Source organism: Erythrolamprus reginae, chromosome Z (genome assembly GCF_031021105.1).
Source record: "Erythrolamprus reginae isolate rEryReg1 chromosome Z, rEryReg1.hap1, whole genome shotgun sequence".
Classification (NCBI taxonomy): domain Eukaryota; kingdom Metazoa; phylum Chordata; class Lepidosauria; order Squamata; family Dipsadidae; genus Erythrolamprus; species Erythrolamprus reginae.
The window spans coordinates 89,017,005-89,030,815 of NC_091963.1; the positions used below are offsets into that span (position 1 = coordinate 89,017,005).

At 46.4% G+C, this 13,811-nt stretch overlaps 1 protein-coding gene across 3 annotated transcripts in view; it reads right to left on the minus strand.

The window, feature by feature from the left end:
* Positions 1-13,811, minus strand: part of CEP72 (centrosomal protein 72) — a 95,393-nt gene that overhangs the window by 56,220 nt on the left and 25,362 nt on the right. For all 3 annotated transcript variants that reach the window (XM_070730071.1, XM_070730072.1, XM_070730069.1), the window contains exons 5-7: positions 9,401-9,570; positions 5,187-5,278; positions 665-716 (exon numbers count right to left, since the gene is read on the minus strand). In XM_070730071.1, coding sequence (XP_070586172.1) covers positions 665-716; positions 5,187-5,278; positions 9,401-9,570 — 314 coding nt within the window. The remainder of the gene's footprint in view (positions 1-664; positions 717-5,186; positions 5,279-9,400; positions 9,571-13,811) is intronic.

The following is a 13,811-nucleotide window of genomic DNA, read 5'->3' on the forward strand; positions in this document are numbered from 1 at the left end:
AAACCGAAGAAACAGAAATGTAACTGTAAATATGTTTTTATGTTTAATGTTTTTGCTGCACATTGCTTCTCTTTTTGTTATTTTATTTTTTGTTCTCAAAAAACCAAATTAATTTTTTTTAAAAAAAATCTCTAAGAATTAAATATAGGCTCCTACAAGATGCCAAAGAAAGTGGTGGCTTGCCAAATCTCAAATTGTATTATAAAGTCTATTGTTTGAGATGCTTAAAATATTGGATAACTTTGAAAAACCCAAAATTATTAGATCTTGATTTGAGATTTGGGTGATATACTTACTCATGGTATGATAAGGTAAAGTTTAAGCCTGATTTTAAAATTCATTCTATTAGGCAATCAATTGGTTGAAGTACAAAAGAAGATTGGTTGTTAAGGTGCCACAGGACGCACTACATAAGTTATTACCACAGGAGGCACTACACAGAAAGGAGATGCTACTGGAACTTAAATCAGTGATGTTTATTAATACTTTTACTCAACCAAAATTGTAAACTAATCTAGATTCACATATAGTAAAATCAATGTAGCCTTATGCATGCCATTTTTATATTAAAGATCAAAATTCAAATAATGAATTAAAATAACATCTGTTGTCAATTTGAATTTTGTGCGCAATGAACTACACCAAGAACACTTGGATAATTTACCTTTATTGGTTGTTTTTTCTTTCAGCGTATTTCTGTCTTCTGACAAGGTGTTCTAAGGGGGAAAATGATATAAACATAATGCTTTAAATTGGAAGAAAAGTATGTGGTTTGCTGGAGCCTGAACTACAATCCCAAGAAACTCACTATTAGTCACACTGAACTGGAGCTGTTCAAAATTCTAATTCAGCTACATCTGAAGAACACGTCAATTTTAGGAATTTTTAACCTCTAATATGTATGCTACATATAGATAAGATTTCTATATGTTATATTTCTATTATTTATGGTGTTAGTGAAACACATGTATATTACATTAACAGTTAAATAACAGTGGTGTTTGTCTTAGAAAATGCATTTATGAGACAAAGAGAAAATGGATCTATATACCATAATTTTTTGAGTATAACATTGGGAGGTTTTCATCCTCTGCATGTTGCATTTTCAGGTGGTTTCAGGCAGCAGGAATTCTCACTTTCACTCGGAGATTTAAAACAAATCCTATTACCCTAAGGGGCATTTAACTGGAATGGATGGGGTGGGGGATGATTTTCATGGGGGAAGAAGAGAGACATGGCATGTCCGTTTCTGAGATGCCGCTGTGTTCTTATCTATAGCTGCAGGCATTGAAAGCCTGGCTTTCCTGCAGCAAGGTCTGATAGAGATGAAGCACTTCAGTCCTCCTAGATCAGTGATGGCGAACCTATGGCACGGGTGCCACAGGTGGCACGCGGAGCCTATCTGCTGGCACATGAGCTGTTGTCCTACCTCAGCTCCAAGGTGCATGTGTCGGCTGGCCAGCTGATTTTTGGCTCATACAGAGTGTTCTGTCTGGGTCCCTCCAGAAGTCAACACCAACCAAAAAGAGAAGCCAGACACACTGGTAAAAAGCAAAGGCAGTTTGTATAATTCAAAGCAAACACAGGTAACAGAAACTGTTCTTACAGACAGGAACACGCTGGAACTTCACAGAGGTTTCACGAAGGCCATGAAAGAAAACAGGATTCTTGCTGTCAAAAACAACGCTGGAGATAACAAAACCCACGCCTCCCCCAAGTCTTCCAGACTTCTAGGCCACAAGCCAAGATCAGAGATGCCGAGAAGCGAAGCAGGGTCACAGAACTTCCAGTTGATAACGCTCCACAAGGCTGCAAGGGCAGGCCTGACTTTTAAACCCTGCTGAGGAGAACCACACCCAAACCCAGCTGTGGCCAATTCAGTGATGCAAATACCTTTCTAATTGGTCCCGTCTCTGAGCTGCACGTCGCTGTATCATGTCAATTATAGCCTGTGCGTCTTCATCCAATGAGTCCAGGCTACTAGCTGGGGAGAGCCCCCCCCCCCCGGGGCTCTCAGGCTGCTCTACCTCCTCCTCTTCCTGACTTTCCTCTCCCCCGTCTGCCTGGTCCTCCCCCTCCTGTTCACTGTCCTCCTCCTCTGGGCATGGATCCAGCAGAGACGCAGCCGGTCCCTGAGGAGCCGCAGGCTGAATCACAACACAGAGGCTCTGGCAGTGTGTTTTTTGGCTTCCAGAGTCTCTGGGGGGATGAGGAAGGGCGTTTTTACTCTCCCTTGGCTCCAGGGAAGCCTTTGGAGGCTGGGAAGGGTGAAACATGAGGCTACTGGGCCCACCAGAAGTTGGGAAACATGCTGTTTCCGGCCTCCAGAGGGCCTCTGAGAAGCAGGAGAAGCTGTTTTCTCCCTCCCCAGGCATTGAATTATGGGTATGGGCACTTACGCATGCGTGATAGCATGCACCCATGCTCTTTCGGCACTTGAGGAAAAAAAGGTTCACTATCACTGTCCTAGATGCTGCCACCTCATAAACACATTGCTGGGCTTCCCAGCAAGGCCCTGCACCTTTGGTCGGAGCTTGATTCTTGAAGTGGGTGGCCAGGACTCATTTGGCAAAGGGGGCACTGTGTGTGAAGTGATCATTCTTCTGCCAGTCGGGATTTCAAAAAAGAAATAAAAGACATAGCAAAGCATCCCAAAAAGAGCTTGCTGGCTTTGCCCAGTCATGGCAGGGGAGAGAGAGAAATGCATACAGAATGATACACAGAGGGGGTGAGAGAGACACACAGTGATACACTGAGAGAAGAGGAAATGGGGAGTGATACAGAGGGAGAGAGACACTCTGTGTTTGTGTGTGTGTGTTTTCTTGGGAGTGAAGTCTTCGGTGCCAAGTCTCTCTTCTACCCCTATGAAAATCATCCCCCACTTCACCCCACCCACTCCACTTAAATGCCCATAGGGCGATAGGTTTTATTTTATTTTATTTTTAAATTTAAATTTTTTATTAGGAAAAGAAAAATTTGATGTACAAGTATAAGTTACATACAAGAATGAACACACAACTTTAAAAACAAGATGACCTTGCTTTCTTTTTACTTAGGTGTTTTAACGTATGCATTTCTAAATTGTTTCCAGATTTTCATATCGATAACATATATACTTTTTCAATTTAACTCTATTTCTTATAATAATAATAAGTTGTATTAGTAAGAAACACTTAATTATTAGTAACCTCTCTGTTCCGAGTCCTTGGAGAGGGACGGCATACAAATTTAATAAATAATAATAAAAATAATAACAACAACAACAAATGGGATGAGGGGCGGGGTCTGATGGCCGCAGCAACAAGGAGCTTTTCCTCTCTCTTGGAAAGGCTCCGAATACTCACTGTCTAGGTGTTCTGGTCCTTTTGAACCAGACCGGATCCTTCCTGAAGGGAAGATGATGCATGGGACGCTACCGGGGGCCTGGTAGGGACCGCATGCCCCACCACACGAACCAGCCCAGTCTCACACCGGTTGTGGTGTGAAGCCAGCCAGGCAGCCATGCCTGAGCCGACACAGCCACGGAGACAATGCAACGCCGGGATGGAAAGCTGAGCGGTAACATCTGGAAAGAGCTGGAGGAGTACTTACGGAGAGAGGAAAGGATTTGAAGCTGGTGCTGGTTAGTGAGGGTGACCGAAAGGGATTTTAGATTTTTGTTTTTCGATTTGATCTTTAATGGAGCTAAAACAGCTGGAAATAGAAACCGGAAGCAGCTATTTTGCGATGTGGCGTATGGCGAAAGCTTCAGAAAGTAGCAAACTGCCCAAGATTGGATTCTTAAGATACCTAATTGATTTTTTTAATTTGTCCTTTTATATCGGGAACCTTAAATTCTTGCCGTGGAGGCTATATTTTCTTTCCATTTATAGGTATTAAATGAAGAGGAATACTAAATACCAGAAGATCTGGAAATTTTATTATCTAGCTCCATCGTGTGGTCAGAGGAAATATAACAGCCTGTTTGTGCAAAGATTTTGGCATTGTTGTAAGCATATCTTATCTGTTTGGCCTTCATATTGGTTTTCTATGAGAAAGATATCAGCTATGGTGTGGAAGGAAGAAACTATTCAAGATGAACTGACTGAACTGACTGAAAACATATTGGATAATACAATTTAAAAAGAGGCTTGATACATTTTAAGAAAAATCAGAAGATAGTAGAAGACAACAGCACTACAAAGAAGAGAAAGAGGACTGAGTTTTTCCCACAAAGTTATAAATTATAAAAGAAAATGACTATGTAATTAATGAATTAGAATTACTAAGGACTTCCTGGAGGCCGAAACGTGGCCTCCAGGAAGGATGTCTTCGTGACGTCAAAGCTCCGCCCATGGAATTCCCTATTGGGATTCCCCACCTCCTTTCCAGCCTCCAGATCGGCCGAAAACGCCACTGCCGATCGCAAAAACGGTGCTCTGCTGAGCGCCGCCGCCCAGCTGTAACCTTCTGAAACAGCCGGGCGCTTCTCAGTGGACTCCAGAACCCTAACCTGAACCTCCGGGTTCGGGAGAACGCCGAGAAACCCCCCTGCTGTTTAAGGTGACAAGCGGGTGACAGCACTTCTCGGCGGCCTCCCGAACCCGAAAAGTTCGGGTTTGGGTTCGGGTGAACACCGAGAAGCCCCCCAGCTGTTTTAAAAGGTGACAGCTGGGTTGCGGCGCCCAGCGGAGCGCTATTTTGCGAACTGTGGTGGGTTCATAAGGTGAAAAAAGTTCGTAAGAAGAGGCAAAAATTTTCTGAACCCCGGGTTCGTATCTCGAAGTATTCGTATCACGAGGGGTTCGTATCATGAGGTACCACTGTATTTGTAAGACAGAGCCATGCTAAGAATAATAGGCTCTCTTATTTTCTTTCCTATATCATTGAACCCTCACTGGTTTGTATCTTTAAATTATATTCTCCTTGTCTATGGAGTTTGCATAATTCCACAAACATTTTAGCTAAATGAGAAACCAAGCTTGATTCCCACAATATATGTTATTCTAAAACTAGCAGACAGCAGCTTTTTGTTGCCTTAGGAGTACAAAATCATGGAAATGCTTTAAAATTATGAATATTTTGCAGCAACACCAACTGTTTTCAATATCATTAAATAAAACATATTTCTGCATAAATTGCATAATAGTTTAAAATATTTCATATAGAAAGCAAGCACAATACAGATTTTTATTTATTTTCCATACCTGAAATGAACATTTCTTTTGTAATAGGAAAAACTGGGGAAGGGAGAATTCTGATTTCCACTTCTCAGAATTCTCTTTCATTTCATAAACACCTTAGGAAGTAATAGATTAAAATATTAAATTGATCTACAAAAACACATAAGTTACAACATTATGGAAGATAGTAATAATACTATATTCAACACTTGACAGTCTGAGATTTTTCATCTCAGATATGTTGATTCTATTTTCAGAATAAAAGCAATGAAACTAGGGAGGAGTAACAATGCACCCAACAAGAATTAAGTCAATGTTTTTCTGGCAGAAAGGTTAAACTTTTTGTATCTCAAAGGAATACTCCCAACTCACTGATTTTAGCTACAAAAACATTGCTTATATTCACTTGTACTTCAAAATCAAAAGCAGGAAAAAAAGTGAATAGGTATTCCTCTAAAGCAAAAACTTTCCAATTCAAAAGGCACAACATTTAAAGAACTCAACTAAAGTACAGTGGTACCTCAAGATACGAACCCCTCGTCTTACGAACAACCCGAGATACGAACCCGGGGTTCAGAAAATTTTTGCCTCTTCTTACGAACTTTTTTCGTCTTACGAACGCCAAACCCGAACTTCCGGGTTCGGCGTTCGGGAGGCTGATGGGAAGCCCCGCAGCCCAGCTGTCACCTTTTAAAACAGCCGGGGGGCTTCCCAGCAGCCTCCCGGAAGCCGAAGCTGGAAGTTCGGGTTTGGCGTTCGGCTTCGGGAAGCTGCTGGGAAGCCCCCCGGCTGTTTTAAAGGTGACAGCCGGGCGGCGGGGCTTCTCGGCGGCGGCGGCAGGTTCGTAAGATGGAAAACGTTCGGGAGGCCGCTTTGGGTTTTTGGCTGGGAGGGAGGGCAGGAGGTCCGGCGCTGGGGGAGGGAGTCAGGAAGGTCCTCCTGCTCCCCCCTCCCAGTGAAAAACACAAAGATGGTCTGCCACCGGAGACCCCTTTGTATTTTTGGCTGGGGGGGGGAAGCAGGAGGCGCAGGATCGGGCCGGCGGCGGCGCGGGAAAAGGCAGCAGGTCTGGGACACCCCCCACCCCAGCACTTTGAATCCCGCCGCTTCTGCTGGATACGGGCGATGGGCGGGGCGAGCTGTCACAGCCCCTGGCTTCCGTGCCGCTCGTCCCACCCACCGCCCGTGTCCAGCAGAAGCTGCTGGATTCAAAGTGCTGGGGTGGGGGGGCTGTCGGGACACCCCCCACCCCAGCACTTTGAATCCCGCCGCTTCTGCTGGATACGCGCCGCTCGTCCCACCCACCGCCCGTATCCAGCAGAAGCTGCTGGATTCAAAGTGCTGGGGTGGGGGGCTGTCGGGACACCCCCCACCCCAGCACTTTGAATCCCACCGCTTCTGCTGGATACGCGCCGCTCGTCCCACCCACCGCCCGTATCCAGCAGAAGCTGCTGGATTCAAAGTGCTGGGGTGGGGGGGGCTGTCGGGACACCCCCCCACCCCAGCACTTTGAATCCCGCCGCTTTTGCTGGATAGGCGCCGCTCGTCCCACCCACCGCCCGTATCCAGCAGAAGCTGCTGGATTCAAAGTGCTGGGGTGGGGGGGCTATCGGGACACCCCCCACCCCAGCACTTTGAATCCCGCCGCTTCTGCTGGATACGCGCCGCTCGTCCCACCCACCGCCCGTATCCAGCAGAAGCTGCTGGATTCAAAGTGCTGGGGTGGGGGGGCTGTCGGGACACCCCCCACCCCAGCACTTTGAATCCCACCGCTTCTGCTGGATACGCGCCGCTCGTCCCACCCACCGCCCGTATCCAGCAGAAGCTGCTGGATTCAAAGTGCTGGGGTGGGGGGGCTGTCGGGACAAGCCGCGCATAAAGGCCGAGGCGAGGCTGAGCAGGAGAAGCCAACCAGCGAGGCGGTGGGCTGGGAGCCGCAGGCGAAAGGAGCTCGGGCATCGGAGTGCGGCGCCAGGCATTGTTCTCCGGACCCCGCCCGCTCAGCCCCGTGGCGGCCCTTTCCCTCTCCAGGCTGCGGGCGGGGTCTGTAGAACAATGCCTGAGCTCCTTTCGCCTGCGGCTCCCAGCCCACCGCCTCGCTGGTTGGCTTCACCTCCTGCTCAGCCTCGCCTCGGCCTTTGTGCGCGGCTCCTCCGCCGGAGCTCTGCCGCGCGCGCCCCTTCGCAGCCCCCTCGCTCCTTGTCCCGACAGCCCCCCCACCCCAGCACTTTGAATCCAGCAGCCAGGCTGAGCGGGCGGGGTCCGGAGAACAATGCGTTTGAAGGCTGCTGGAAAGCCGCGCAGCTGTTTTAAAATGTGACAGCCGGGCTAGGGGGCTTTCCAGCAGCCTCCAAATGCCAAACGCGGAAGTTTGGGTTTGGCGTTTGGCTTCGGGAGATGGCTGGGAAGCCGCGCGGCCATTTTAAAAGGTCACAGCCAGGCTGGGGGGGTTGCTGGGAAGCCCCCCAGCCCGGCTGTGACCTTTTAAAAGAGCCGCGTGTCTTCCCAGCCATCTCCCGAAGCCAAACGCCAAACCCAAACTTCGCTCCTGTCCTGGCTAAATCGTGTGACAGTAAACAGGCTTTGGGGTTTTGGCTGGGGGGAGAAGTAGGACCTTCCTAACTCCCTCCCCCCCAGCCAAAACCCCAAAGCATGTTTGCTGCCACACGATTTAGCGGCGAAGTGACGTGAAGGGATGGAAAGTTGAAGCCGCCCGGTTTCAGCTCCCCATTCCTCCACGTCACTTCGCTCCTGTCCTGGCTAAATCGTGTGGCAGCAAGCAGGCTTTGCGGTTTTGGCTGGGGGGGAGGGAGTTAGGAAGGTCCTACTTCTCTACCCCAGCCAAAACCCCAAACATGTTTGCTGCCACACGATTTAGCGGCGAAGTGACGTGAAGGGATGGAAAGCTGAAACCGCCCGGTTTCAGCTCCCCATTCCTCCATGTCACTTCGCCCTGAATGCTTCTTGGCCACCTCGCGGGGAAGCCGGGCAAGAGCGATCTTCTGCCGGCCATGGGCGAGCGGCGGGGTGTCGCCAATGGCCTGCAGAAGATCGCTCTTGCTGACCTGATGCCTCGTGGTGAAGTCGGGCAAGAGCGATCTTCTGCCGGCCATGGGCGATTCCCCGCCGCTCGCCCATGGCCGGCAGAAGATCGCTCTTGCCCGGCTTCCCCGCGAGGCATCAGGTCAGCATTCTGGACGGGCAGGCGGTGGGCGAGGAGGGGGGAAGCCTCGCGGGGAAGCCGGGCAAGAGCGATCTTCTGCCGGCCATGGGCGACTCCCCGCCGCTCGCCCATGGCTGGCAGAAGATCGCTCTTGCCCGGCTTCCCCGCGAGGCATCAGGTCAGCATTCTGGACGGGCAGGCGGTGGGCGAGGAGGGGGGAAGCCTCGCGGGGAAGCCGGGCAAGAGCGATCTTCTGCCGGCCATGGGCGACTCCCCGCCGCTCGCCCATGGCTGGCAGAAGATTGCTCTTGCCCGGCTTCCCCGCGAGGCATCAGGTCAGCATTCTGGACGGGCAGGCGGCGGGCGAGGAGGGGGGAAGCCTTGCGGGGAAGCTGGGCAAGAGCGATCTTCTGCCGGCCATGGGCGACTCCCCGCCGCTCGCCCATGGCCGGCAGAAGATCGCTCTTGCCCGGCTTCCCCGCGAGGCAGCAGGTCAGCATCCTGGGTGGGCGAGCGGCGGGGAAGCCGGCGGCTGTGGCAGCTGCTGCCCCCCCCCCCCCGGCTGTTTTAAAAGGTGACAGCCGGGCGGCAGCGTTTTTTTGCGGTTTTTTTTTTGTTGTTGCACGGATTAATAGACTTTACATTGTTTCCTATGGGAAACAATGTTTCGTCTTACGAACCTTTCGTCTTACGAACCTCCTCCTTGCACCAATTAAGTTCGTATCATGAGGTATTACTGTACTCAGAGTGGCTCAACTAAAGTACAGTACTAAGTGACTCTTACTAAAGAGATAGGTTGTTCTCACAAAATATAAGAAAAATACAGTTGAAATGTGTGTTGATTGTATGCAAAATGTAAAGATATCCAATAAGTTAAGTGAATCAAGGATTTTTATGCCTGTGTACAATGTATTAAATTTTCTATTCGTTCTTAATAAATTCTCAAGATATGTCATCAATAGTTCAGTATTTAAAAATATTCAATGAATTGGAATTCTACAGTAATTCAATGTAGTATAAACTGGTTCACTGCAGAAAATAATGAAAGAGAGATCTCATTTTAAAAACTGCATACTTTTAAAACTATGAAGCTCTACTTCGGGATCCTTTTTAGATGATACACATATTTTTGCATGTTTTCTTAAATCCCATTCACTTTTTGCTAAGATTTTTTCATCATCTTCATCCACTGCCAGATACTTTTTTGACATAGAATTAATATATTCAACTCTTGGATGAATAAAGCTGGAATGAGAAAATATGGCACAACAGCCGAATCAAAGAATTATCAAACCACTCCCATTAATACTGACAGGGCAAACCACATATATAAATTGAGAACAATTAGTCCTTTCTAACACTGATATTACCGGTACTTAGTTTGGTAATGAAATGCCTGCAAGAAAAAAACCATGCTTGGAAAGAACCAAGGACTCCAGATATGACACAATTTAATACAAAGAAACACACTTTTGGGTCACTCCATGTCAAATGTCAGATTTTGGCTTGGGAACTATATAAGATATCCACTTGGATACTTAGGATAAGCTGCCCAATTGTCAGTTTGGGAATCGGACTGATACCCACACATGGCTTTGGAATCTCAAGGAAGAAACCACACTTGGGATCTTTCAAAAAAAAATATTGCCAGAGATATTTTGCCTCAAAGTTGCTGGAATCTCAAAGTCATACTGTAGAAGGCTGCAGTATGGGATAACACAAATGAATATAAATCCCAAATGTTACATAATACTTTACCAATGCTCATTGGGGATGTGTATACATATTTATACAAAAATTCATTGAAATCCATGATGGACAAGCAGGGAGCCCCAGACCACTTGATATGGAATGACCCTTATTGAAATCAGATATCTGATCTGAAGTCTAATGACAAAAAGATCAAAAGATATAGAAGTATTATCCGTTACTAAAATGGTAGTTTTACAATTTAAAAAAGAAAGCAATAAGATGGAATAGGAATGTGTATTATAAGAATCAATGGAAATAAAAATAAAAAGTTTTTTGCATAACACTAGAACTCAGGACTTTAGAATAAAGCTGAATGCCGGGAAATCTAATGGAGATTTTTACACATCCCAAAATAAAGCAATGGGATGGCATTTCATAATTCTATTCTACTTGTAACAGTATTGCATTAAAAATCTAAAAAATATAAGAAAAAAGGTTAGCGAAAAAGTGATCAATAATAAAAGAATCAGTAATTCCATAATTATTAATTCATAATTTCCATATCCTATGAGATTACAATACTGTGGTCACCACTCTATAAAAAGATATTGAGATTCTAGAAAGAGTGCAGAGAAGAGCAACCAAGATGATTAGGGGACTGGAATCTAAAACATACAATGAACAGTTGCAGGAAGTGGGCAAGGCTAGTCTAGTGAAGTGAAGGACCAGGGGAGACATGATAGCAGTGTTCCATTATTTGTGGGTTTGCCACAGAGCGGAGGGGGTCACGCTATTTTCCAAAGCACCTGAAGGCCAAACAAGGAATAATGGATGGAAACTGGGAACTGGATGCTGAGCCCTGAGGGAGGTATTCCTCTTTCAGAGATGTGCCCAGATGGGTTTCAGATGTGGCATCATGACCCCTGGGAAGTGGCAATCATAGTCCGGAAGAGCTTCGGCCTACGCAGGCTCCCTGTACCTGAGATTCAATTCAATTCAATTTATTAGATTTGTATGCCGCCCCTCTCCGAAGATAGTTGGCTGTGAGTCTCTCCTTGTAAGGTTGGACCTAGGGGTTTAGGTGGGCTTGTTGATTACGTATCTGCCTCCCAGCTATGTGGGAACAGCCCTGTTTGTGGTATTTGAGGAGGTAGCTGGGTTGGCAGTTGAGTTCCGCAGACTAATGGTCTTGGGGGACTTTAATGTCACTCAGCAAAACCACGGAGTTGGTACAGGACTTCAAGTCTCTCATAATGGCCTGGAATATGTCCGCAACACGGGCTCTGGACCGGATTGCACCTTTGTGACTTCTCTGTGGCAGCAGACTCAGGAGATCTTCTTGGATTTCCAAGGAGGTCAGGGGGATAAAAAGGCAGAAGAGAAGTCTGGAGCAGCGTTGGAGGGCCAGTAAATCTAGATCTGACCGGACACTGTTAAGATCTTTTATTAAGACTTATTTAATAGTGATCAAGGCGACATCTTACCACCTTGATTGCATCTGCGGAATCTCACCCAGCTGCCCTTTTTAGGGTTACTCGCTCTTTCCTTGACACAGGGAGAATGGAGGAACCCTTGTAGGGCAGGGCTGAGGAGTTTAATAAGTTTCGCTCAGATCCAGACAGACCTAGACTCTGACTGGGCAGTATCGACAGAGGAGACAGGGTCATGTCTTAGTCCAGTTGTATGGGATGAGTTTGATCTGGTGATACCTGATGAAGTGGACAAGGCCATGGGAGCTGTGAGCTTTTCCACATATTTTTTGGACCATGTCCCTCCTGGTTGGTTTTAACCAGCAAGGAGGTGACAAGAGGCTGGATCCAGACGGAAGTCAATATTTCATTGATGTGTGTGTGGGTCCTTCCCACCCCTGTAAAAGGAGGCGGTGGTGCATCCCCTCCTCAAGAAGCCTTCCCTGAATCTGACTATTCTCAACAACTATCGTCCCCAACCTTCCCTTTTTAGGGAAGTTTGTTAAGAAGGTGGTGGCGCTCCAACTCCAATGGTCCTTGGATGAAGCCGATTTTCTCAACCCTCATCATTCTGGTTTCAGGCTACAGCACCAAAATTGATTGTTTGCGCTGATGGATGATCTCTGGTGGGCCCAGGATAGCGGTTTTTCCTCTATCCTGGTGCTTCTTGACCTCTCAGCGGTTTTTGATGCCATTGACCATGGCATTCTACACCAACTGGAGGGGTTGGAAGTGGGAGGCACCATTTTACAGTGATTCTTCTCCTACTCTCTGGTCAGTCACAGTCTGTGTTGGCAGGGGGTCAGAGATCAGCTCCTAGGCCCCTCCTTTGTGGGTGCCCCAGGGATTGGTCCCCCCCCCCCAATGTTTAGCATCTACATGAAACTGCTGGGTGAGCTTGACGACATGAGGTGAGTTTCCAGCTGTATGCCGACGACACCTAGCTATATATCTCCATCCTGTGTCAGTTCAGTGAAGCAGTGATGTTACAGTGCCTGGAGGCTGTGAGGGTCTGAATGGGTGTCAACAGGCTCAAGCTCAATCCCGACAAGACGGAGTGGCTGTGGGTTTTGCCTCCCAAGGACAATGCCATCTGTCCTCCCATCACTCAGTAGGGGGGACTTTGGACCCCCTCAGGGAAGGTTCGCAACTTGGGTATCCTCCTCGCCCCACAGCTGATGTTAGAACAATATCTCTCAGCTGTGGCAAGGGGGACATTTGCACAGGTCCGCCTGGTACGCTATTTGGACAGGGAGTTTCTCCTAACAGTCACTCAAGTCTTAATCACTTCGAGGCTCTAAAAACACACCTTTGCCAGCAGGCCTGGAGCCGTTGAGCAGGAACACTCTGCTCTGGCTGATAGTATGACTTTTGTGGTATGACTTTTGGTTGAATAGTCTTTTTTTAAAAAATCTGTATTGTTTTAATAGTTCTTTTTTCACATTTGGGGGTTTTACATTTTTAAATTTAAAATTTTGTATTGTTTTACCTTGTACACCACCCTGAGTCCTCTGGCCTATAAATGTGAATGAATGAATGAATGAATGAATTAATTAATTAATTAATTAATATAAACAAGGAGAGACTCAATCTAAAAATAATGGGAATTTTTCTGACAGTGAGAACAATTAACCAATGGAATAGTTGCCTTCAGAAGTTGTGGGAGCTTCATCACTGCAAGCTTTCAAGAAGAGACTGCCATCAAAAAATGGTGAAGGGTCTGCTGGGCTGGACTAGATGACCTACAAGGTCCCTTCCAACTCTGTTAATCTGTATCTGTATCTGTGGTTAACCTAATGAATACAATCTATCCAGATTTGACAAAAGAGTGATTCTAATCTCTGAAAGTATATACTTCCCTTTATTTTTTACAATGAAGTAATTTTAAATTTTAGTTTCGATTAACTAGGGATGCTACCTAACAGTACTGTACTTCCTATTCTAAACATTTGACTGATAATAAAAAGGCACTGAGGCTATTATTCTAGTGAGGCTTATTGAGTTGGGTTCAAGAAAACCAAATGGAAAATAGTAAAGAGATATAGAAAGATGGAGTATTAAAAAGAATCAACTGACAAAAAGACAGAGGGACTCATTCTGGCTTCACTTGACTAAGCCTTAAGAACAAAACCAGAATTTAAAAGACAGCAACAGAAAGCAGATGTATTGAGTTGTGCTAGACAAAATTGATCTTGCTCTACAAGAAAGATCAAATAGAGAATAAGAGACATTGGAAGACAAAGTATTCTATGCCTGATACATAAAAAATAGCAATAGTTAAGAGCAGGAAAATTGGAAAAAGAGACCAAAGGGCTAATTCTTGCT